Raw genomic sequence first — 24,532 nt, 5'->3', positions numbered from 1 at the left:
AATGCAACAATTTTCCAATTCAGTCAGTAAAAAAAAAAAACAAGCGTGTGAATGAGATTTCTGAAATCACAGCTTTTGCAAAAAGTCAAAGTGTGAACATAGCCATATTATCCGTAGCAAAAACGCACAAAAAATAAGGAAAATCTGCTTTTTGTAAGCTTCTTTACTGCTAAGAGAGCAGGTTTTGCCTCCAGGAAAAAAAACACAGCAAAAACGCAATGTGTGAGCATAGCCCTATAATCTGCATAAAAAAGCAGCAGCAAAAACGCACACAAAAAAAGCAGTAAAAATGTAGCAAAACCTGATTTTTGTAATTATCTCCTTAAGGCTATGTTCACACATGTTGGATGTTTCAGCGTGTTTTGCTGCAGATTTTTATGCAAATTTTCAGCTGCGTTTTGCAGTAGAATCAAAGTCTATGAAAAAACAGAATTCTCTGTTCACACATCATGGATTTTTTTTGTTGCGTATTTTGTGCGTTGGTTGTTTTTTTTGGAAAATTGGACATGTCACTTCTTTCAGCCTTTTTTCACCCATAGGAAGTAATGGGTGGTGAAAAAAATGCATCAAAAACACATCAAAATTGGCATCTGCGCTTTTTCAGCGTTTTTGATGGCAATATACAATGGGGTTTCTTTTTTCTCACAGAACTTTATGTACATGCATAAATAGAGACAGAAGGAGAGTAAAAAAATGCTGAAAAAACGCATAAAAAAACCCACAGCAAAACCTGCATTTTTGACGCAGCTGATTTCCTGCCAGAAATTAGGTTTTGCTGCAGATTTGTGATGCTGAAAAACCCAACATGTGTGAACATAGCCTTACTGCCAATAAAGCAATTTTTGCCTGCAGGAAAAAAAAAATGCAGAAAAACGCAGTGTTAACATAGCCTTATAATTAATAATTTAAGACACAGCAAAAATGCACAAAAAAGCAGCAAAACCTGCTTTTTGTAAGCAGCTTCTTTGCTGTCAAGAGATGCAGATTTTGCATGCAGAAAAAAAAGCAGCAAAATCGCAACGAGTGAACATAGTCATGTAATCTACACCAAAAAAACGCAGCAAAAAAGCACAAAACACCTCCATCAAAACCTACTTTTTGTAAGCAGCTTCTTTACTGCCAAGAGAGTAGGTTTTGCCTGCATAAAAAAAATGCTGCACAAATGCAATGTGTGAACATTAGCCGTATGATCTGCACAAAAACCCCAGAAAAAAACGCAGCAAAAACGCAATGTGTGAACATAGTCATGTAATCCACACAAAAAAAAACCTGAAAAAAGCAGCAAAAACTGCATAACCCCCCCAGCAAAACTTGCTTTTTGTAAGCAGCTTCTTTACTGCCAACAGAGCGGGATTTGCCTGCAGAAGAGCAAAAAAATGCAGCAAAATCACAACGTGTGAACATAGCCTTAATCTACAGCAGAATACAGGCTGCCATCAAACTATCAAAAGATTTGCTTTGCAGCCAAACAACAGCAAAAATGTATCTAATGTATAAAAGTAAAATATTATTGTAACAGAAGTAACAAAAATAACAAATAAACTGCATTCCCTCCACTGCTGGATAGATAAGTAAGAAAAACAAAGAAGCTCTTGCTGTGAATGATTGCACCCCTGCCCATCCTGGGTGCCCAGTGTGGTGGGCAGACAGAGCTGCTGACCTTGGCTCACCCCCCACCCCCTGCCAGGCTGGCTCCCCCCTTGGTGTTGCTGGAGCAGGGAGAGGCTTTGCTGCAGTGGAGGATCTCTCTGTTGCTTGCAGGAGAGCTCTGGCTGTGCAGGCAGTGAGGAAGGGGCAGACTAGTCTGCCTTGCAAGCCCCCTGTGCCATCCTCATCCTCCCCCATCCCCAGCATCATCATCATCAGCAGCAGCAGCATCAGCCCATTCATGCTACATGTGAGGCAGTGACACAGGAGGAGAGGGCTGGGGACAGCAGTGCTGGGATTGCTATTGTGTGTGATGGGGGCAGAGTGAGATATAATAGCGCATGTCTCATCCCTCAGTGCAGCCTCCACCACCAACTCCACCATCTTGCATGTGCAAACATCTCCAGCCGGACATCAGCTCTCCGGGGGCTATGGAGACTGCGGGAAACATCATGCCCACCATGGATTGCTAGACCGGCAGCGACTGCAGCGCCGCTTTCCTTTTGCTTGTGGTTGCAGCCTTGATGCTTCTCATTGGCATCTAGCAAGAGAGAGAGGGAGAGAGAAAAAGAGAGAAGATGCGGATTATTTGCCAGCAGATTGTTTTGTTATTCTCTGGATTTTGGGGCATTGCCATGGGAGCCTTTCCTAGCAGCGTGCAGATAGGTAAGACCTGCCAGGGTTGATGGCTACAACTTGGCATAGGAGCTGACTATTCACTGCATGACTAAACTTATGCCCCAGCTGCTGCACTACCTCTTTTACCATTGTGCCAGTTCATTGACAACTAAGAGTTATTATTTTTTTTTTTTTGCATATTTTTGTTACAAAGGATATTTGCCCTGCAGGTACCAGTCGTCCCCCCATATCCTTTTTTACCTGGCACCCAGGTCTCCATGCCCACCTCTGCATTGTATGGGCTTTGTGGATGCTGCAGTTAGAAAGTTGTGCAGCATGCACCGCATCCCTATCTGTCTCATGGCACACAGGCTCAACCTGACTTTATATTAACCCCTGCTTCCATTAGAGGAGGGGGATCTAAAAATTTCTTGCACTGCATCATGTACTTTCAATAGAGGGAGGTGGTAGTGGTTATGGGGGGGGGGGGGGGGGGTTGTTAATGAGATTCTGCAAGCATAGTCACTTTTGTGCTGGAAGCTGCTTCTCCTTGAACTGGACACAGTACTCTATTTAAGTCCCCTAATAATGGTCAGACTGTCTAGACTATGTATATTTGGTGGTATACAATAGGCATTGTGGATGCAATGGATACTGTATATGTGCCACCTATGTATAGTCACCATCACTTATCCTATATCCTCCAGACTCGGGAGCGGCGAATTATAATAATGCAATGAATTCACTGAATGATGTTTGTTAAATACCATATAATAATTATCATCAAAGCTGTGATTTCTTGCAATTTGCAATGTGGCGACAACTGCAACTCCAGCCACTTGTCACATTTCGGTGGCAGTAATTAATGGAGCAGAATACTGGCTCTATTGCACCTGCCTTACTATATACTGCCATGCAATTTTAATATTTTGATAACGTATATAAGCAAAAGTATAATAAATAATAAGTTTATTATTTTTTTTTTCCTTCCTTTTTATTTTTTTCCCAGGTGGGCTTTTCATCCGAAATACAGATCAGGAATACACTGCTTTTCGATTAGCAATTTTTCTCCATAACACCAGCCCCAACGAGTCGGAAGCACTTTTTAATTTGATTCCCCACGTAGACAACATAGAAACAGCCAACAGTTTCGCTGTAACCAATGCCTGTAAGTATACGTTAAAGTTATGACCCTGGGATACTGATCGTGATGGAAGAGAACGGACCATTTGTCTTTTATATACTCTTGGAATAAATGTTATGGGGATAAATACTTGTTAGCTTCTGACCTTACGGAATCCTCTTCCCATTACTCTGCTGACTAATCAAATATGACATTTTCTTGGTAATGTAATGCAGACTGAGGCAGCTCCTGGGGGGGGGGGGGGTATATGGAGAAGTAGCATTATACCATTCATATGCAGTCCCTGTAAGAGGGAAATGCTCCTTGTGACTTTTGTATTTGGCTATGGAACATGAGCTAAGAATGGTTAAACATCATCAAAGAAAACCATAAGATTTAAATAAATATATAGTTTATTTTTTTATTTTTAAACAATATCTCTGCATTAATATTTAGATAATTTCCTTTTTTTATCATTTTATAATTTTTTTTATTTATTACCGTATATATTTCTTTATTCAAGTTTTATTCATTTATTTATTTATTTTACTTATTAAACTTTTTCACACACACACACATATATATATATATTTCTTTATTAATATATCTTTAGTTTTTTCAGTTATTAGTTATCATTTAACTTTTTTATTACGTATAATTCGATATTAATATTTAGATTATATCATTATCGTTTTATTATTACATGATTTAATTGCATTTAAATAATTTCTTTTTTTGATATTTTTTATTATTTGGTGCCATCTCTTTTTTAATATTTTTTATTATTTATTTAGTATATTTAATTTTATTTTAAATGATTATTCTATTATTTATATTATTATTATTCACTGGTGCCTTGTTTCTATTATTTTTTTAAATCTTTTATTTTTTATTTTATTTTGCATATAATGACTAACATTAAAATTATCTTTGATGGTTATAAACTTCCTATATATAATTTTTTTCCAAATATTTTTATTATTATTATAAATAAATATTTTAACTTATTTTTATTTATTTTTCCATTATTTTTAAAAGCTTTTTATGATGTTTTTCAAGCATTTTTTTATTATTTTGCATATAATGACTAATATTAAAATTATTTTTGATAGTTATAAACTTTCTACATATATATTATTTTTTTAATTTTTTGTTTCCTTTTTATAAATAATTATTTTTATTTATTTGTTTTTTTTCATTATTTCTTTAAGCTTTTTATGATTTTTTTTTCAAATATTTTTTTTTTATAGTTCTTCATATAATGACCAATATTAAAATGATCTTTGATGGTTTATAAGTTATAACCAGCTAATAATAATCTTTTTTATAAATAAATAAAAATAAATTATTATTAGATGGTTATAAACTTCTTATATATATTTTTTCAAATATTTTTTCATTATTATAAATAAATATTTTTTTCCATTATTTCTTTAAGCTTTTTATGATTTTTTTTCTCAATTTTTTTGTATTATTTTGCATATAATGACTAATATTAAAATGATCTCTGATGGTTATAAATTTCCTATACATAATTTATTTTCAAATATTTTTTTTCTTTTATAATTTTGCATATAATGACTAATATTAAATGATCTTTGTTGGTTATAAACTTCCTATATATAAGTGATTTATTTTATTTTTATTATTATTATTATTATTGCACAGCCTTGCGCTGCGTCCTTTGCCACGGCCATTTTAGCTAAATAATGTGATTTATTGTGGTTGTATATGCTCCGGGCTGTTTTCTTTCTATAGTCTGTGTACTCTATGTTATTACATAGCTGCAAAATCATCTGGAAGGGTCTTAAGTATATGCAGCGCATACAGAGGACGCTGAAGGGATTAACATAATGCAGATGTACGGTAGTGCTCGCTGTCAGTGCTGTAGTGTATACACACTATATAGAGGATTATACTATATTATATAGTGTTCTTTCTATATACAGTACATAGTGCATATAATGGTGGGTAATAATGCTGCTTATTGAGGGTTAGAGTCAGACATGCTGCAGCGGGCTCTCCTCCGTTCTGGAAAATGTATGTATTGCCTTTTGGAAAGCACTTGATCCAGTGGTTACGCAGTGGCCTGGAAATGAGGAAAGCAGTGATGTGGAAGGTTATCTTTATAAGTAGGTTGACGCTGAGGCTTGATCTGCTGATGTCACTTAAGGCTGCCCCGCTCCTATATTCTGGGTTATAAATGTCTGATATCATCACATAATGCATGGATCCCGGAAATGTGTCTCCGTACACCCATAAATAAGTGCCAGAGCGAGTTAGAATCTGCCAGGCTCCGCTTCACAAACCAGACCAAGTGGAACCAATGCCGCGTACCGAGCCATCGTCAGTGCAACGTGTCACACGATCAGCGTTATCTCTGTGATCAGTGCAATTGAGGAATTCCTTCTATATGTACAGATTTAGCAGAGCTGAATATGTCACTGAACGCCTTGATAACAATCATACTTGTAAACCCACCTATGCCCACTATGTCCATTGTAAGCCCGCTAACGCCCATTATGTCCCATGTAAGCCCGCTAATGCCCACTATGTCTCATGTAAGCCCGCTAATGGGTATTATGTCCGATGTGAGCCCGCTAATGCCCACTATGATCCATGTAAGCCCGCTAATGGCCATTATGTCCCATGTAAGACGGCTAATGCCCACTTTGTCTCATGTAAGCCCACTAATGCCCACTATGTCCCATGTAAGCCCGCTAATGCCCACTATGCCCCATGTAAGCCGGTTAATGCCCACTATGTCTTATGTAAGCCGGCTAATGCGCACTATGATCCATGTAAGCCCGTTAATGCCCACCATGTCCCATGTATGCGGGCTAATGCCCATTATGCCCTATATAAACCCGCTAATACCCACTATGTCCTATATAACCCAGCCAATGCCCACTATGTCCTATATAACTCAGCCAATGCCCACTATGTCCTATATAAACCTGCTAATGCCCACTATGTCCTATATAAACCAGCCAATGCCCACCATGTCCCATATAAACCCGCCAATGCCCACTATGTCCTATACAACCCAGCCAATACCCACTATGTCCTATATAACCCAGCCAATGGCCACTATGTCCTATATAAACCGGCTAATGCACACTATGTCCTATATAAACCCACCAGTGCCCACTATGTCCTATATAAACCATACAATGCCCACTATGTCCTATATAAGCCCGCAAATGCCCACTATGGCCTATATAAACCTACCATTTCCCACTATGTCCTATATAAACCAGCTAATACCCACTATGTCTTATATAAACCCGCTAATGCCTACTATGTCTTATATAAACCCGCCAATGCCCACTATGTCCTATATAAACCTGCTAATGCCCACTATGTACTATACAACCCAGCCAATGCCCACTATGTCCTAGATAAACCCTCTAATGCCCACTATGTCCTATATAAACCCACTAATGCCTACTATGTCTTATATAAACCCGCCAATGCCCACTATGTCTTATATAAACCCGCTAATGCCCACTATGTCCTATATAAACCTGCTAATGCCCACTGTGTACTATAGAACCCAGCCAATGCCCACTATGTCCTAGATAAACCCGCTAATGCCCACTATGTCCTATATAAACCCGCTAATGCCTACTATGTCTTTTATAAACCCCCCAATGCCCACTATGTCTTATATAAACCCGCTAATGCCCACTGTCTTATATAAACCCGCTAATGCCCACTATGTCGTATATAAACCCGCTAATGCCCACTGTGTACTATACAACCCAGTCAATGCTCACTATGTCCTATATAAACCGCTGATGCCCACTATGTCCCATATAAACCGCCAATGCCCACTATGTCCTATATAAACCCGCCAATACCCACTATGTCCTATATAAACCCGCCAATGCCCACTATGTCCTGTATAACCCAGCCAATGCCCACTATGTCCTATATAAACCCGCTAATGCCATTATGTCTTACACAAACCCGCTAATGCCCACTATGTCCTATATAAACCCGCTAATGCACATTGTGTACTATACAACCCAGCCAATGCCCACTATGTCCTATATAAACCGCTGATGCCCTCTATGTCCTATATAAACTGTTAATGCCCACTATGTCCTATATAAACCCGCCAATGCCCACTGTGTCCTATATAAACCCACCAATGCCCACTATGTCCTATATAACCCAGCCAATGGCCACTATGTCCTATATAAACCGGCTAATGCACACTATGTCCTATATAAACCCACCAGTGCCCACTATGTCCTATATAAACCATACAATGCCCACTATGTCCTATATAAGCCCGCAAATGCCCACTATGTCCTATATAAACCCACCATTTCCCACTATGTCCTATATAAACCAGCTAATACCCACTATGTCTTATATAAACCCGCTAATGCCTACTATGTCTTATATAAACCCGCCAATGCCCACTATGTCCTATATAAACCTGCTAATGCCCACTATGTACTATACAACCCAGCCAATGCCCACTATGTCCTAGATAAACCCTCTAATGCCCACTATGTCCTATATAAACCCGCTAATGCCTACTATGTCTTATATAAACCCGCCAATGCCCACTATGTCTTATATAAACCCGCTAATGCCCACTATGTCCTATATAAACCTGCTAATGCCCACTGTGTACTATAGAACCCAGCCAATGCCCACTATGTCCTAGATAAACCCGCTAATGCCCACTATGTCCTATATAAACCCGATAATGCCTACTATGTCTTTTATAAACCCCCCAATGCCCACTATGTCTTATATAAACCCGCTAATGCCCACTGTCTTATATAAACCCGCTAATGCCCACTATGTCGTATATAAACCCGCTAATGCCCACTGTGTACTATACAACCCAGTCAATGCTCACTATGTCCTATATAAACCGCTGATGCCCACTATGTCCCATATAAACCGCCAATGCCCACTATGTCCTATATAAACCCGCCAATACCCACTATGTCCTATATAAACCCGCCAATGCCCACTATGTCCTGTATAACCCAGCCAATGCCCACTATGTCCTATATAAACCCGCTAATGCCATTATGTCTTACACAAACCCGCTAATGCCCACTATGTCCTATATAAACCCGCTAATGCACATTGTGTACTATACAACCCAGCCAATGCCCACTATGTCCTATATAAACCGCTGATGCCCTCTATGTCCTATATAAACTGTTAATGCCCACTATGTCCTATATAAACCCGCCAATGCCCACTGTGTCCTATATAAACCCACCAATGCCCACTATGTCCCATATAACCCAGCCAATGCCCACTATGTCCTATATAAACCCGCTAATGCACACTATGTCCTATATAAACCGCTGATACCCACTATGTCCTATATAAATCGCTAATGCGCACTATGTCCTATATAAACCTGCCAATGGCCACTATGTCCTATATAAACCCACCAATGCCCACAATGTCCTATATAACCCAGCCAATGCCCACTATGTCCTATATAAACCCACTAATGCCCATGTAAATCTGCCAATGCCCACTGTGTCCTATATAACCCAGCCAATGCCCACTATGTCCTATATAAACCCGCTAATGCCCATGTAAACCCGCCAATGCCCACTGTGTCCTATATAACCCAGCCAATGCCCACTATGTCCTATATAAACCTGCTAATGCCCACTATGTCCTATATAAACCCGCTAATGCCCATGTAAACCCGCCAATGCCCACTATGTCCTATATGACCCAGCCAATGCCCACTATGTCCTATATAACCCAGCCAATGCCCACTATGTCCTATATAACTCAGCCAATGCCTACTATGTCTTATATAAACCTGCTAATGCCCACTATGTCCTATATAAACCGCTGATGCCCACTATGCAAAATGAAAAAATGAATTGATACTGTCACATCTGCATGCCTGACAAACACAGCTCGACTACATCATCCTTATTGAAATCTGCTGAAACGGAGCCTGTGAATCCCCGAGAGACTTATAGACAAATCCTCTCCAGCCTTAAGATGTTTCATTTGGAGAAGTGTAATTTTTCCTACATCCCTGGTCCAATCTGCAGCCGTGCGCATGGGTGAAGCACTTAAGAAGAGGCCATGTTATCTGCATTTTTAGTGGTCGTAATGACAGAGACCCTCGCCGGCCTGAGGTCTGTGAAGGAGGATTATCTCAGCCTCAGAATAATGTGCGGGGTCTTTTAATATGTCTGGAAGGTAATGAAGTGGCAGAGAGCAAATCACATGTGCGGTAACAACCTGCAATCGCCTTCTGTGTCTGCTTTATTATGCATGGCATCGGGGCTTACATGCGATCCTATAAATGTTGTGTCGTGTTATTTATGCTCGTCCACATCCCTGCTGAGTGGAGCTTTATTACAGGTCTTGTAAATGGAAATGTATGCAGGGATGTGGCTTTCCTTGTAATTAGCGCTCACCATTTTTCAATCATTTTTTACACATAAAGAATGTAAAAATCCTAGAAATTGAGCATTATATTAAAAGGATTGTGTCATTAAAGGGATATTCCCATCTCCAAGATCTTATCCCAATATGTGTAATAATAATAATATTAGCAAATACCTCTGATTAGAAATGTAGTACGGTTCTTCTGATTCGCTATGTCGCTTACCCCATGTGCAGGGCATTGCAGTAGTTTAGGTATCCATGGTTACGACCACTAACATCCAACTAACTGTCACTATATAAACTACTGCAATGCCCTTCACATGGAGTAAGCAACATAGGTTATCAGGAGAACTATACTATATTTATTTTTGCCAATATTATTATTATTACACCTATTACTTACTGGGTTAGGATCTTGGGATGGGAATACCCCTTTAAGACAACAGTGTCAATATGTACTATAAGTGTATACAGACATCTTAAGGGGGTTTCTCCGCTTGAGACCCCCTATTAGGGAGAATGGAGAACTACAAGAAATGGAGCAGCCAGTCCTAAAGAATCAGGCTGGATTCACACATCCGTGTGTCACGTCCTAGTGCTGTGTGTTTTTTTCCTACACATAGAACGGACCCGTAGAGTTTCATTGATCCACATACACATCCGCTTTAAAAACAGATCTGAGGCTCCCGTCAGATCGAGTCCTATTCTCATCCATTTTTTAAATCAGACTTGGCCATTAAAGTCTATGGGGAAAAATAAATATTTGATACGCTGCCGATTTTGTACGTTTTCCCACCTACAAAGAATGGAGAGATCTGTAATTTTTAACATAGGTACACTTCACCCGTGAGAGACAGAATCTGAAAAAAAAAATCCAGAAAATCACATTGTACAATTTTTACATAATTAAGTTGCATTTTATTGCATGAAATAAGTATTTGATCACCTACCAACCAGCAAGAATTCTTCATCCAGAAAACTCAAACTATTTTTTTTCCCAATTTTCAGCCGATTTTCATCTGTGTGCCAAACGTGTTACTATCTTTTACATCCATGTGATGTCTTTGTGACGTCCATGTGTGATCCGTTTGTATACATCAAATACAGTTCCTGGGTTTATAATAGAAATGTGTCCGGAAAAAACTGATGCCATTTGGTTGGTCCGTGTGGGATTCAATTTTTTACGCACCCATAGACTTGAATGGGTAAGTCTCATCCGAGCCTCGGAAGAAAATAGTGCACGCTGCCATTATGTTTCTCACGGACAGTCGGACATATAGAAACATCGTTCTTCTGAACATCCCTACTGAAAAAAATGGGTCAGAGTGTTATCCCATCAAAAATCGGTTAGAAAGTGTCCAATTTATTCTGCATTAGTCCTAAAACTCCATCTTTGTAAACTGGGTGCAACTAAATGGTTTAGAGCAGGGTTCCCCAACTCCAGTCCTCAAGGCCCACCAACAGGTCATGTTTTCAGGATTTCCTTAGTATTGCACAGGTGATGTAATTATTGCCTGTGCAGGTGATGTAATTATCACCTGTGCAATACTAAGGAAATCCTGAAAACATGACCTGTTGGTGGGCCTTGAGGACTGGAGTTGGGGAACCCTGGTTTAGAGCTTGTCATAAAATTGATGCAAAAATATATTCGGCTTTTTCACCATTTGCTCACAGATCACAAAGTTAGGCCACAGCCCCACTATCAGTATTTGGTCAGTATTCAGTCAGTACTTTTTGGCTGTGTGCCCAGTACGCGTTTTTACCGTGGAATTTCCGCAGCGAAAATGCTTAAAAAACGCTTGGTAATACGTGCCCCATGGTCCCCAATGATAATCTGCATGTGCGGAAATTTCGCTGCGGATTATCATTGCGGAAAAATCCGCAGCATGTCCATTAATTTTGCAGAAACCCGGCGTAATTGCCGCCATTGACTTGCATTGGATCGCATAATATCCGCATGACTACATGTGCACAAGCAGATATTAAGCGATTCAATGCGTGGATGGTACCCGGGTCTGGAGAAGAGGAGACTCTCATCCAGACTCAGGTACCATAGAACCTGTTAAAAAAAGAATAAAAAAAAAAATGTATACATTGTACTCACCTTCTGATGGCCCCTGTCTCCTGTACGGAGAGAAGACCGTGGGCCATCAGAATGTGAGTATAATGTATATTTTTTTTATTTTTTACCATTTTTATTCTTTTTTTAACTATTACTTGGTCACGCTATATAAATCCATGCCGGTTGCATGGATTTATATAGCGTGACCCAAGTTGTCAAGCACCTTTCCAAGTGATGCTAAAATCGCTCGGAAAAGTGCTTGAGAAAATGTATGCGAAAATGCATGTAAAAACGCTTGATAAACGCTTCTACCTGGCGGGAAAAATGCATGTACAATCTGCATGCTTTTTTCCTGCCAGGGAGATGCGGAAAAAATCCGGAGCATTTCTGCATCGTGGGCGTTTAGCCTTTCTCAGGAGTGGGTGATAAACGCAGAATTGGTGACTTGTTTCTATTATACCTTTTCTCTGATTGTTCCTCACCTGGTTTTGGCTCCCACTCCTGAGAAAAAACACTGAGCGAACACTGATCAAATACTGATAGTGGGGGCCGTGGCCTATGACTAATCGTTGAGGATTGGGTTGCGGATCGGGCACCTGTTGCAAACGATAGGCTCATTTCCTCTATAGGTTTCCATCTGGTATTTTAGGAACTATGGCATAGCGCACGTGCCATATGTGAATTCAGATGTATTAATTTCTGCACCTTGTACTGATCACCTAGTATAAAATTAGTTGTCAGGATGAGACAAAACCTTTAAAGGTGTATTCTTATCTCCAAGATCCTATGTCAGTATGTAGTAGGTATAATATTAATTATAATATTATCAAATACCATCAATTAGAAATGTAGTATAGTTCTTCTGATTTGCTATGTCACTTACCCCATGTGCAGGGCATTGCTGTAGCTTAGGTATCCATGGTTACGACCACTCATATAGTGACAGTTAGTTATTAGTGGTCGTAACCATGGATACCTAGGCTACTGCAATGACCTGCACATGGGGTAAGCAATATAGTTAAACAGGAGAACTATACTACTTTTCTAATTGGAGGTATTTGCTATTATTATTATTACACCTACCACATATTGGGATAGGATCTTGGAGATGGGAATACCTCTTTTAAGCCCTCTATTAGTTATATTTTGTGGTTGTGTAGCCCAGTGGATGCAGTCTCTTACTGGAGGTTGATAATTTCCAAAGCATACTATTAATTTCAAAGGGAAATACACCCCTAGAGTGCGCGTGGATGTATTTTAACAAGAGGAAAAAGAATGAACATGACGTTTCTGCTTTAGGATATGTCCCACGATGAGTTTTTAATGCATTTTTGAGTCTGTGTGCTTTTTGCTGTTTTTGCGTCTTCCAGTTCTATAGCAAAATGGATGGGATTTATAGAAATCTCCTGCCCGCTGTGTTTCTTTTTAATGCTGCATAAACTGACCTCCAGTGCGTTTTCCAAATTGCGAACATGTCAACTTCTCTTGCGGGGACACCTGAGTTTTCTGGCAGATTTTCCCCATTGACTTGCATTAGATGCCGAAAATTCGCAAGTAAAAAACGCACATGTCTTTTTAATGCGTTTCCACAGTGGTCACACATAAAAAATGCTTGTAATCTGCACATGACTCTATCAATAATATTTTCTCAAAGCCAAATACCAGGAAAACAAAAACAAAGCAGCTGTATTTAAAACATGACATACCAACAAGAGACAAAAAAAAGCGATAAAAACGCTTGTAAAAAAAAAAAACGCACTATAAAAGCACAATCTAAGTTACTTAATAGGTGCAGAAAATCTACAACATTAAAACTCATCAAGCGCTCATCGTGGTAATGTAGACTTAAAATACCCTCCAAATTTGGCTTCTGAATCTACTGAAGCAGAAAGACGGCCCCACAGACAGACAGAAAAAGGAATAAAAAACATGCCATGAAAAGTAAAAAAAAAAAACCTTAAAGCTTCTTTATGTGGAATTTTCAGCCAGGATAAATCTGTTTTAAAAAAAAGCCTCCATGTAAACATTCGGCTGTAATGTAAATCATCTAAATATGTCCTGGCTTTTAGGTGAGATATTGGGGAGCTTCTACGTATACACAACAGCCAGAGGTGCAGCGTAAAAACCAGGAATGTGAAGTCGGTAAGCCAAACCTCCGACTCCTCAATTTCCATGACACCGACTCCACGACTCCGACTCCCTCATACACGGCTCATGTTTAAGTGATAAATTTACTGTAGAACAGATTAATCTCAGATAAAAGTCTAGACCCTTAGATCAGGAATAGGACAGACATTTATAGGACATTTCATAACTTTCCCAAATTCTTATGAAAAAAATATTCCCCACAAACTACATTGAACTACTGTACCCAATTTATTATATATTTTAGGAGTCGGAATTGGTCCATTTTGTACCGACTCCGACGCCACCAAAATGGGCTCCGACTCCACCAAAATGGGCTCCGACTCAATGACTCCGACTCCACAGCCCTGGTAAAAACATGAGGGACAGACCCACTCATGGCAAAGGAGTGTTTTTAGCAGCCTAAGTGTATGTTCACCTGAACTGGACTTGGATTTTTTAGCCAAAAACTAAGTTTGGATTTTTTTCACTTTTAGTGATTCAAGTTTTGAAAACATTTTTCAAGTAGGAGCCTTAAAGAATTACAGTACATGTTGCTTCTTGTTCCAGGTAGAAATAAACAGCACCTTGTGTGTTTTATCATTTAAATGAAACTTTTCCCAACTTTTCCATTCAATAGCCGCTTATTAAAGGAGTATTTGAATAGTTTCTTTTATGTGGATTTTAGAGCAGAATCCGCTCCAAAATCCAAGTGTGAACACACTCTAAGACCTCCTTCAATCTCCTGTTTTTCCACATACGTGTTCTCTTTCTGTTTTTCATGGATAGAACACATCCACGTTATTGTCTGTGGTGCTGTTCACATGTTAATATTTTTTTGCAGGCTGTGTGTCTGCAAAAAATATCATGAAGACTTTTTTGATTCGAGTCACAGATCAAAATCACCCATGCAAGTCTTTGGGTCTATGAAGATCACGGATGAAATAGATGTTTGATAGAATCCTAGAATGTTAGGGAGTTGGAGGGGACCTCCAGGGTCCTCGTGTCCATCCCCCTGCTCAATGCGGGATTCACTAAACCATCTCAGACAGATGTCTGTCCAGCCTCTATTTGAAGACTTCCATTGAAGGAGAACTCACCACGTCTCGTGGCCGCCATTGATCACCCTTGCTGATGTCCGTCTTTAATGTTGCGATGGGCTGGAGAAGCTTTGCAGTTTTATTTTTTATTTTTTTTTAGCATATGAGAAAATCACTGATGGTAAAAACTGACACACTGACCAAACATTGATGAAAATCTGATCCAAAACACTGAGGGAAATTGGTCCATTTTTTAACATACATGAAAAAAGAAAAGGACATCTGAATGAGGCCTTAGGTTGTTAAAAAAAAACATTTATTTCTCATCTGTGGCTCTCTCCCTTTTTTGTCTGGGTTCAGACAGCCATATTTTATGGTCTTCATATGGTCTGCAATGCCCAGGCTGCCCGTGGGACTCTGGGCCGGAAATCACAGCCTTATATGAAGCTGTAGGTTAGATTCAGAAGACCCTCAGTCAGGCTGGACATTATATCGTCAGTATCCACATCGTGACATACAGCTGTCTGAACCTGGACTTAGGGGTCTTTGAAACATCAGTTTTTCTTAAACATTTGCTATCCATTATTTTGATGGGTAGGAGGCGGACCCATTATAATCAATTCACCTTTTCACATGTCCTGTTTTTTTGCGGACCGCTTGAGTGCTGCACTTCCTTCAATTAATTTATCAACCAATTTATTAGTGGGGTCTGACCCTCAGATTCGTCAAGATAGGTCCTTCAGGGGTAGGACAGGATAGGACATTCAGGGATGTCAAACTCAAGCACACAGAGGGCCAAAGTCGTGGGCCAACCAGTATTATTATTATTATTTATTATTATAGCGCCATTAATTCCATGGTGCTTTACTTGTTTAAAAGGGGTATACATAGCAAACAACAAGTACAATAATTTGAGCAAAAATGAGTCAGCAACTGGTACAGGAGGAGAGAGGACCCTGCCCGTGAGGGCTCACAATCTACATTATACAGTATAATGGGCCCAAGAAAGTCCTCCATACAGAATAATGTGCACCTCATAGTGCTCTATGGGAAATGAGGGTCCCACATAGTCCTCCATATAGTATTATGGGCCCCACATAAGTCTCCATACAGAATAATGAGCCCCACATAAGTCTCCATACAGAATAATGGCCCCGCAGTCCTCCATACTGAATAATGGGGCTCACATAGTCCTCCATACAGAATAATGGGCCCCACATAGTCCTCCATGCAGAATAATGGGCCCCACATAGTCCTCCATGCAGAATAATGGGCCCCACATAGTCCTCCATACAGAATAATGGCCCCACAGAGCCCTCCATACAGTATAATGGAACCCGCATAGTCCTTCATACAGAATAATGGCCCCACATAGTCCTTCATACAGAATAATGGCCCCACATAGTCCTCCATACATTATAATGGGCCCCACATAGTCCTCCATACAGTATAATGGGCCCTACATAGTCCTCCATACAGTATAATGGCCCCACATAGTCTTCCATACAGAATAATGGGCCCCACGTAAGTCTCCATACAGAATAATGGCCCCACATAGTCCTCCAGACAGAATAATGGGCTCCACATAGTCCTCCATACAGAATAATGGCCCCACATAGGCCTCCATACAGTATAATGTTACCCACATAGTGCTCCATATAGAATAATGGGCCCCACATAGGCCTCCATACAGAATAATGGGCCCCACATAGTCCTCCATACATAATAATGGGCCTCACATAGTCCTCCATACATAATAATGGGCCCCACATAGTCCTCCATACATAATAATGGGCCCCACATAGTCCTCCATACATAATAATGGGCCCCACATAGTACTCCATACATAATAATGGGCCCCACATAGTCCTCCATACAGAATAATGGCCCCACATAGTCCTCCATACATAGTAACATAGTAACATAGTTTGTAAAGCCGAATAAAGACTTGCGTCCATCAAGTTCGACCTGTTAGTTCTGTAATTGCTAAAGTTGATCCAGAGGAGGGCAAAAACCCCAAATGATTTGGCCAATCTTCACCTGAGGAAAAATTCCCTCCCGACTCTGAAACCAGCAGTCAGAATAAATCCCTGTATCAACCTACTATTTTATTTTATTTTTAAGTATATGCAGAAATCTGCCTGGTATCTAGAAAAGCATCCAGTCCCCACTTGAACTGGTTTAGTGAATCCGACATTACCGTCTCCTCACTCAGTGAATTCCATATTCTCACTGCTCTTACCATAAAGAACCCCTTCCTATGCTGGTGCTGAAACCTTTTCTCTTCCAGTCTTAGTGAATGCCCTCTTGTTACCGTAATATCCCTCCTTTTGAACAAATCCCGGGCAAGATCTCTATACTGTCCCCTAACATATTTGTACACATTTATTATGTCCCCCCTCAACCTTCTCTTTTCCAGGCTGAATAGTCCTAGTTTTGCCAACCTCTCTGGGTATTGCAGTCCCTCCATTCCCTTTATTAATTTTGTTTCCCTCCTTTGTACCTTTTCAAGCTCATTTATATCCTTTCTATATATTGGGGCCCATAACTGAGCACAGTATTCCAAGTGTGGTCTGACCAGTGCTTTGTACAGTGGAAGAACAATGTTCTCATCCTTTGCAGCTATACCTCTTCTGATACATCCCATTACCCTGTTTGCCCTTACAGCAGCCGCCTGACTTTGGGCACTCCAATTTAGTTTGCTATCAATCAAGATGCCCAAGTCCTTCTCCATCTCTGAATTTCCCAATGATTTCCCATTCAGTGAGTACTGGTGACTTCCATTTTTCCTTCCCATATGTATGACCTTACATTTCTCCTCGTTAAACCTCATTTGCCATTTAATGCTCCACCTACCCAGCTTATCCAAATCCCTCTGTAGGTCTGCACTGTCCTCTTTTGTATTAATTGTTTTACATAACTTTGTGTCATCTGCAAATATTGATATTTTACTATTTATCCCGTTGACTATGTCGTTAATAAAGATATTAAATAACATTGGGCCTAGTACAGACCCCTGTGGTACCCCACTAGTGACGCTTACCCAATCTGAGTATATTCCATTTATAACCACCCTCTGCCTTCTATCCTTTAGCCAGTTAGCTACCCACTTGCAGACATTTTCCCCCAGCCCCATCATTCTCATTTTGTATACCAACCTATTATGTGGCACGCTATCGAACGCTTTTGAGAAGTCGAGATACACGACATCCACTGGTTCCCCCTGATCTACTCGAGAGCTAACCTCCTCGTAGAAGTCAATCAGGTTAGTTTGGCAGGAGCGATTCCTCATGAATCCATGTTGGTTCGGGATTAAAAGATTATTAGCATCAAGATGCTCCGTAATTGCCTCATTAATAAAGCCTTCAAAAATTTTGCCCACAACGGACGTCAGACTCACCGGCCGATAGTTTCCGGCGTCACTTTTCGCTCCCTTTTTGAATATTGGCACTACATTCGCCTGTCGCCAATCAAGTGGCACAGACCCAGTCTCAACAGAGTCCTTAAATATAAGATATAACGGTCTGTCTATCACATTACTTAGTTCCCTTAGTACCCGTGGGTGTATGCCATCAGGTCCTGGTGATTTGTTTATTTTAATGTTACTGAGGCGTTTCTGTACCCCAGCTTGGGTTAGATTTGTCATACTTAGTGGAGGATTAAGTTTGTCACTTCTCATTTCTCCTGTTAGTTCTATTTCCTTTGTGAAAGTTGTCGAAAAAAAATTATTTAATAGATTAGCTTTATCCTCATCTTTCTCTATGATTTTGCCTTCCTCACTTTTTATCGGTCCAATATTATCCAATTTGATCCTTTTACTGTTTATATATATATACATAATAATGGGCACCACATAGCCCTCCATACAGAATAATGGGCCCCACATATGGGTGGTGGTTCCAGTGTCGTGGGCCAAATAAAACCACCCTGCGGGCCAGTTTTGGCCCACGTGTCAGAGTTTGACATGTATGGGATAGGTCCTTGAAAAACCCTTTAATACGACCATCTCAATGAGTCCATCTGTAAGAAAAATAATAGTGATATGGTATTATTGAGGTCTGTTTATCCCCCAGAAATATTGCTTCTAGGGGAGAATATCTTACTTCACGCATGCACCATATGGCAGCACACAAAATGCTTATAGCTCCGTAATATTGGCCTGTGGGGGACGCTAAGTGGCTCCATACAGGAGTCTTTAGTAATTCTTCCTGTCTGTCCATAAAATGTGATAAGATTTTTTTTAAGTCACTTTTTTTGGCTTGTGGTATTTGCTCATCAATTCATCAAAATGGCGCGTTGTTGAATTTGGCGCAAAGTCAAAAAAAAATGCTTTTTTCTTGTTACTTATCATTTTTTACCACTTTTTTTTATTTTAGTGCAGAAAAAACACTCCAGGGTGATACTGGAATGCAAGTAAATGAATGCAAACAAAAAAAAAGAAGATACAGAACACAGACAATGATGAACGGGGGTCTTTATTTATTTTACTCAAATACGTTATATAGCACCATCATATTCCACAGCGCTGTACAGACATCATTATCTCTGTCCCCATTGGGGCTCACAATCTAAATCCCCTATCAGTATGTCTTTTGAGTGTGGGAGGAAACCGGAGGAAACCCATGCAAACATGGGGAGAACATACAAACTCCTAGCAGATGTTGTCCTTGGTGGGATTTGAACCCAGGACCCCCCCAGTGCTAATCACTGAGCCCCTGTGCTGCCCAAGTGCTCTGTTTGCAGCAGATGAGAAATATCTGACTTAAAGGGGATACGATTTGTGTTCCCTGGAGCTGTTAGGGACTCCGGTTACACCAATAAACTTCTGGCGGCCATTATTTGGCCATGTCTGCTCTGGCTGCCCAAATCTATGGCCATTGATTCTTGCAGGAGTTTATCCTTTTGGTCCCTAATAGAAGAAATATTGAAAATATTTAGAGCGGAGGCTATTTTAACCCACATTTTTTTTAAAAATACCTGAAAAAAAGCTTTAAAGGGACCATTTCCAATGACCCTCCCTTGTAAAGTTTGGGAGGTCTGTCATAACGACAAGATTCCTTTTGAAGGGCTTGTCTGATTGAGAAACCCTTGCAGGATATTTAACCCGAGGTGTTTTTGTTTTTTTCAGGCCACGTTCACACGTTTAGTATTTGATCAGTATTTTACATCAGTATTTGTAAGCCAAAACCAGATGAGAAACAATCAGAGGAAAAGTATAAAAGAAACACGTCACCGCTTCTGTATTTATCACCCACTCCTGGTTTTGGCTTACAAATACTGAGGTAAAAAACAGAGCAAATACTGAATGTGTGCACGTGGCCTAAAAAGTAAAGTATAAGGCCACGTGCACACGAGTATTTGGTCAGTTTTTTACCTCAGTATTTTTAAGCCAAAACCAGGGGTGGGTGATAAATACAGAAGTGGTGACGGGTTTCTATGATACTTTTTCTCTGATTGTTCCACTCCTGGTTTTGGCTTACAAATACTGATGTAAAATACTGGCCAAATACTGAACGTGTGAACATGGCCTTTCAGTTAAGTTCCCATGATCAGTTTTTGGCGCTACGTATTTTCGCCGCACAAAAAAACACAGCGTCTTACAGTTCCAGCAAAGTTAATGGGAGTTGTAGAAATCTCCTGTGCTTTTTTTTTTTATGCAGCGTAAACTGACCTGCGGTGCATTTTGTTTTTTTTAAATCCGCAACATGTGAATATGTCTAGTGAGTACGGTGAGTTTTATGTGCAGATTTTACCCATGGACTTGTAAGAAAACATATGTCAGTGCGTTTCCACTGCAGAAACACATAAAAAATGCAAGTAATCCGCACACGATTGTATCAATATATCAAAGCCAAATACCGGGACGTATCAGCAACAAATCAGCTTTATATAAAACCACACAAAAAAAAGAAAAACTGCAACGTCAAAGATGTGATAAAATTATACATGTATATACTGTGTATGTATAACAAACAGCACTGTCATTAATAGCACTGCACTTGCAGAATCACTTCATATGGAAGCCATCAAAAACAGAGGCGGCGCTCCAAAGGAGTGGTGCAAAAATGGTGGTTTATTCGCCTCTGACCTGAACCCTTTATTATCCAGCGTTCTTCATAGCTGCTTCAGGTCAGAGGCTGAAACGTTGCTGGGTGGAATAAACCACCATTTTTGCACCACTCCTTTGGAGCGCTGCCTCTGATTTTGATGTATCAGCCTTTAATACACATATATTGAAAGAGAGATTATATAGAAGAAATTATAAGCTAAATCTTATATATGTGCCCAATATGCCTTATATCTCATACTCTGCCCTGTACCTCCCTCAGTTTGGGTTGCCCCTTGCACTTGTACTGGACAAGTTACAGCAACCTCTTTATGTGTTATTATTATTATGTATCTGCTACTATCCCCTTAACTATATTATTATTATTAGTTTAGAAGTATTAGTATTATTTTGTTTATTATTATGTGTTTGCTACTATCCACTTTACTCTATTATTATTATTATTATTATTATATTTATTATTATTTATATGCTACTACCCCCTTTACTATATTATTATTATAATTATTTGTATTATTTTATTCATTATTATTTATATGTTACTATCCCATTCATATGCTACTACTATCCCCTTTATATGCTACGATTATTAATTATTATTTAAACATTTATTTATTATTATTTATATGCTACTATCCCCTTTATATGCTACTATTATTAATTATTATTTAAAAATGTATTTGTTATGATATATTTGCTAGTATTGGATTTATCTAATAATATTAATGATAATAATGCATTATTTATTTATTATTATTTTCTGCTCCTCTCCCCTTCATCTGCAGGCAGTGTCTGTTACGTCTCAGTGCACATGCCTTTATTATGGGGGCATTGATACATGCATTTATTAGTCCCATCTCCTACAGATGGATATTTAAATGCCATTGTGCAAGTCTGCACCCCCCATCCCCTACATCTGTGTGTTTTCCTGAGCAGCTTCCTATAATCTCCTGTGCACAGTTCCCCGGATCACCCCCTGGCGGGTCCCTGTATATAGGATGTGCATGGACAGGTAGATCCCCGTCGGTTCGCCACATGTATCCTCTGACCGCCAGTTGCCCCTATTGATACTATTGATCATAGATGGCATCCTCGCAGCTCGTTGTAGTCTTATACCTATTAGGCTACGTTCCGACGTGTTTTGGACGCTGCGTATTTTTTAAAAAACTATTTTGAAACCTATTTTATTTAGTGGGTGCAGAAATGCTGCAGAAAATCTGCAACATGAAAAACTCATCGTGGGAACGTGGCCTTAGTGTATTGTCTGATAGGTATAAAAACAGAGACATTTGCTCTTTAAAATGTGATTTTGCACATACATTGGCATACTTGTTCGTACACAACACGTTTTTTCTCCTAACATGGTACACAGATACATAGAAGTGTTCCGACGCAAAGATGAAAATCTGTAATATTCCGTGCACATGGCCATATAAAGTTTTATGTATCAATAACTCAGCGCCTATAGAGGTCAGTAGGAGCACAATGTAATTTTTCTGTTACGTTCCTATGAGTATACGGCGGCATACAGAGCAGAGCAAATACAGTCACCATAAACACTCTGTCTGCACACCTTTCTGCTATGTGCATGATGCCATAAGTATCCTATCTACTTTTCTGGTGATTAAAAAATAATGCAAAATAAAACGTCAGCTTTTTATGAATGTAACTTATTGAGGTCTATGAGAGCAAATTTATCAAAAATTCCAGTAAACAGACATGTGACATTTTGAAGAAGAAGAAAAAAAATGCCACCAGTCAGAGTTGTATATATTTATATAAATATATATATTTTTAATTTTCACTAGATATTTGAATATTTGACTGTGAAAAAATGGCATGAAAAACTTAAAAGAGTATTCTCATCTCCAAGATCCTAACCCAATATGTAGTACATGTAATAATAATAGCAAATACCTCTAATTACAAATGTAGTTTAGTTCTTCTGATTAGCTATGTCGCTTACCCCATGTGCAGGGCATTGCAGTAGCTTAGGTATCCATGGTTATGACCACTTATATCGTGACAGTTAGTTGTTAGTGGTCGTAACCATAGATACCCAAGCTACTGCAATGCCCTGCACATGGAGTGAGTGACATAGCTAATCAGGAGAACTATACGAACTATACAACATTTCTAATTGGAGGTATTGGCTAATAAATATTATTATTACACCTACTACATATTGAGATAGGATCTTGGAGATGAGAATACCCCTATAAAGAGAATTTATAAAGTCTTTTTTTTTTGTTAAATGTGCAAACGCTTACTATTTCACACATATTTTTATAAAGTGGGTGTTATCATCCATGTAAATACGGTTTAGGACGGTTTTCTGAATTGTGATTTTTATTTATTTTTTTTTAAAAAGGTTGCAAAAGTAGTCATAAACTCATTCTAATGGGGGAGGTGGCATAAAAAGTGAAAAACATTTTTAGAAAGAAGTGTTACATGTAAAGATGCTCCATATTTGTCAGAGATCAGGCAACACTTTAATAAATATGGTGCAAATAACAGCAGAGCAGCCATAGGCAAAACTGACTTCAAAAATTCAAGTTTTCCCTATAGAGTGTTTATGGTTCTTAAAAATAAAGTGTATATGGCCATTATAATATAAAAAGTTGGCACCCTTCAGCGCTTTATGACCACTGAGGACGTCGCCGACCACAACTCTGACCTCATTATAGATGACACATCGGGGCTGCCGCTGTCATGTCGTTCAGAATGGCGCGTCATGGTGGTGTAATGACAAATATAGTGGTTAGCAGGCAACTGAGAGATGGCGCCAAATTTAAAAGGTTAGACAATTATGGGCATAGTTTAATTGGAGATGTCCTAAAAGTTAGACATCAAGGTCTCAACATACCCCGGGTGCTATGCAGAGCTAGGTTTGGTTGAGTAGACCTGCAGATGTTTGTGGCCATGATAAGAACCCTAATAAGGTATAATAAGGCCACCAGTGTCGGACCGAGGTGCCAAGAGCCCACCAGTAACCTCAACTCCAGGACCCCACTTTTCAGCAACATGCAAATACGACTTTGCCCTAATTCACAAATTATAGCAATAAACTGGGTAGATTGTTAAATGAATAAGATGCAGCCTTTGTCTGTACATAGTGAATCAAGTATATTGCGCCAAGTACTGCTCATATAAGAGGGTGGTGGCCCACCGGAGGATTCTCCTGTTCTCCTGTGGGCCTGTCCGAGCCTGACTGGCCATTTGTCTGTGTACATCTTCTGGCATGTCCTATAACTTGATGTATTATGAATTTCTTGTTGGCAGGATAGGGTGCCATACATTCCCCATATGGCACATGGAGTGCCTATAAGTCCGAAAATACTGCACAGGGTCCAATGCAGTCCACGGAGCTGAGATAGGAGGTGTGCTGTGATGAGGTCCTCATACTGTGCCGCTGCTTTGTCTGTCTCTGATGGTGAGATGGAGAG

The 24,532-nt window shown here is 39.5% G+C and overlaps 1 protein-coding gene across 7 annotated transcripts in view; it reads left to right on the top strand.

Annotated features, from left to right (window-relative positions):
• Positions 1-1,697: 1,697 nt before the first annotated feature.
• GRIA4 (glutamate ionotropic receptor AMPA type subunit 4) overlaps positions 1,698-24,532 on the top strand; it is a 469,022-nt gene continuing 446,187 nt past the window's right edge. For 4 of the 7 annotated variants that reach the window (XM_073662086.1, XM_073662085.1, XM_073662090.1 and 1 more), the window contains exons 1-2: positions 1,698-2,313; positions 3,275-3,433. In XM_073662086.1, coding sequence (XP_073518187.1) covers positions 2,226-2,313; positions 3,275-3,433 — 247 coding nt within the window. In that variant the 5' untranslated portion in view covers positions 1,698-2,225. The remainder of the gene's footprint in view (positions 2,314-3,274; positions 3,434-24,532) is intronic. The other 3 variants (XR_012266449.1, XM_073662087.1, XM_073662098.1) reach the window with 2 other exon arrangements.

Source organism: Phyllobates terribilis, unplaced genomic scaffold (genome assembly GCF_046119375.1).
Source record: "Phyllobates terribilis strain yellow unplaced genomic scaffold, ASM4611937v1 Scaffold_2__4_contigs__length_985480577, whole genome shotgun sequence".
NCBI classification, from domain to species: Eukaryota; Metazoa; Chordata; class Amphibia; order Anura; family Dendrobatidae; genus Phyllobates; species Phyllobates terribilis.
The sequence above is the reverse complement of the archived record's forward strand: the minus strand, read 5'-3'. Positions and strand labels throughout refer to the sequence as shown.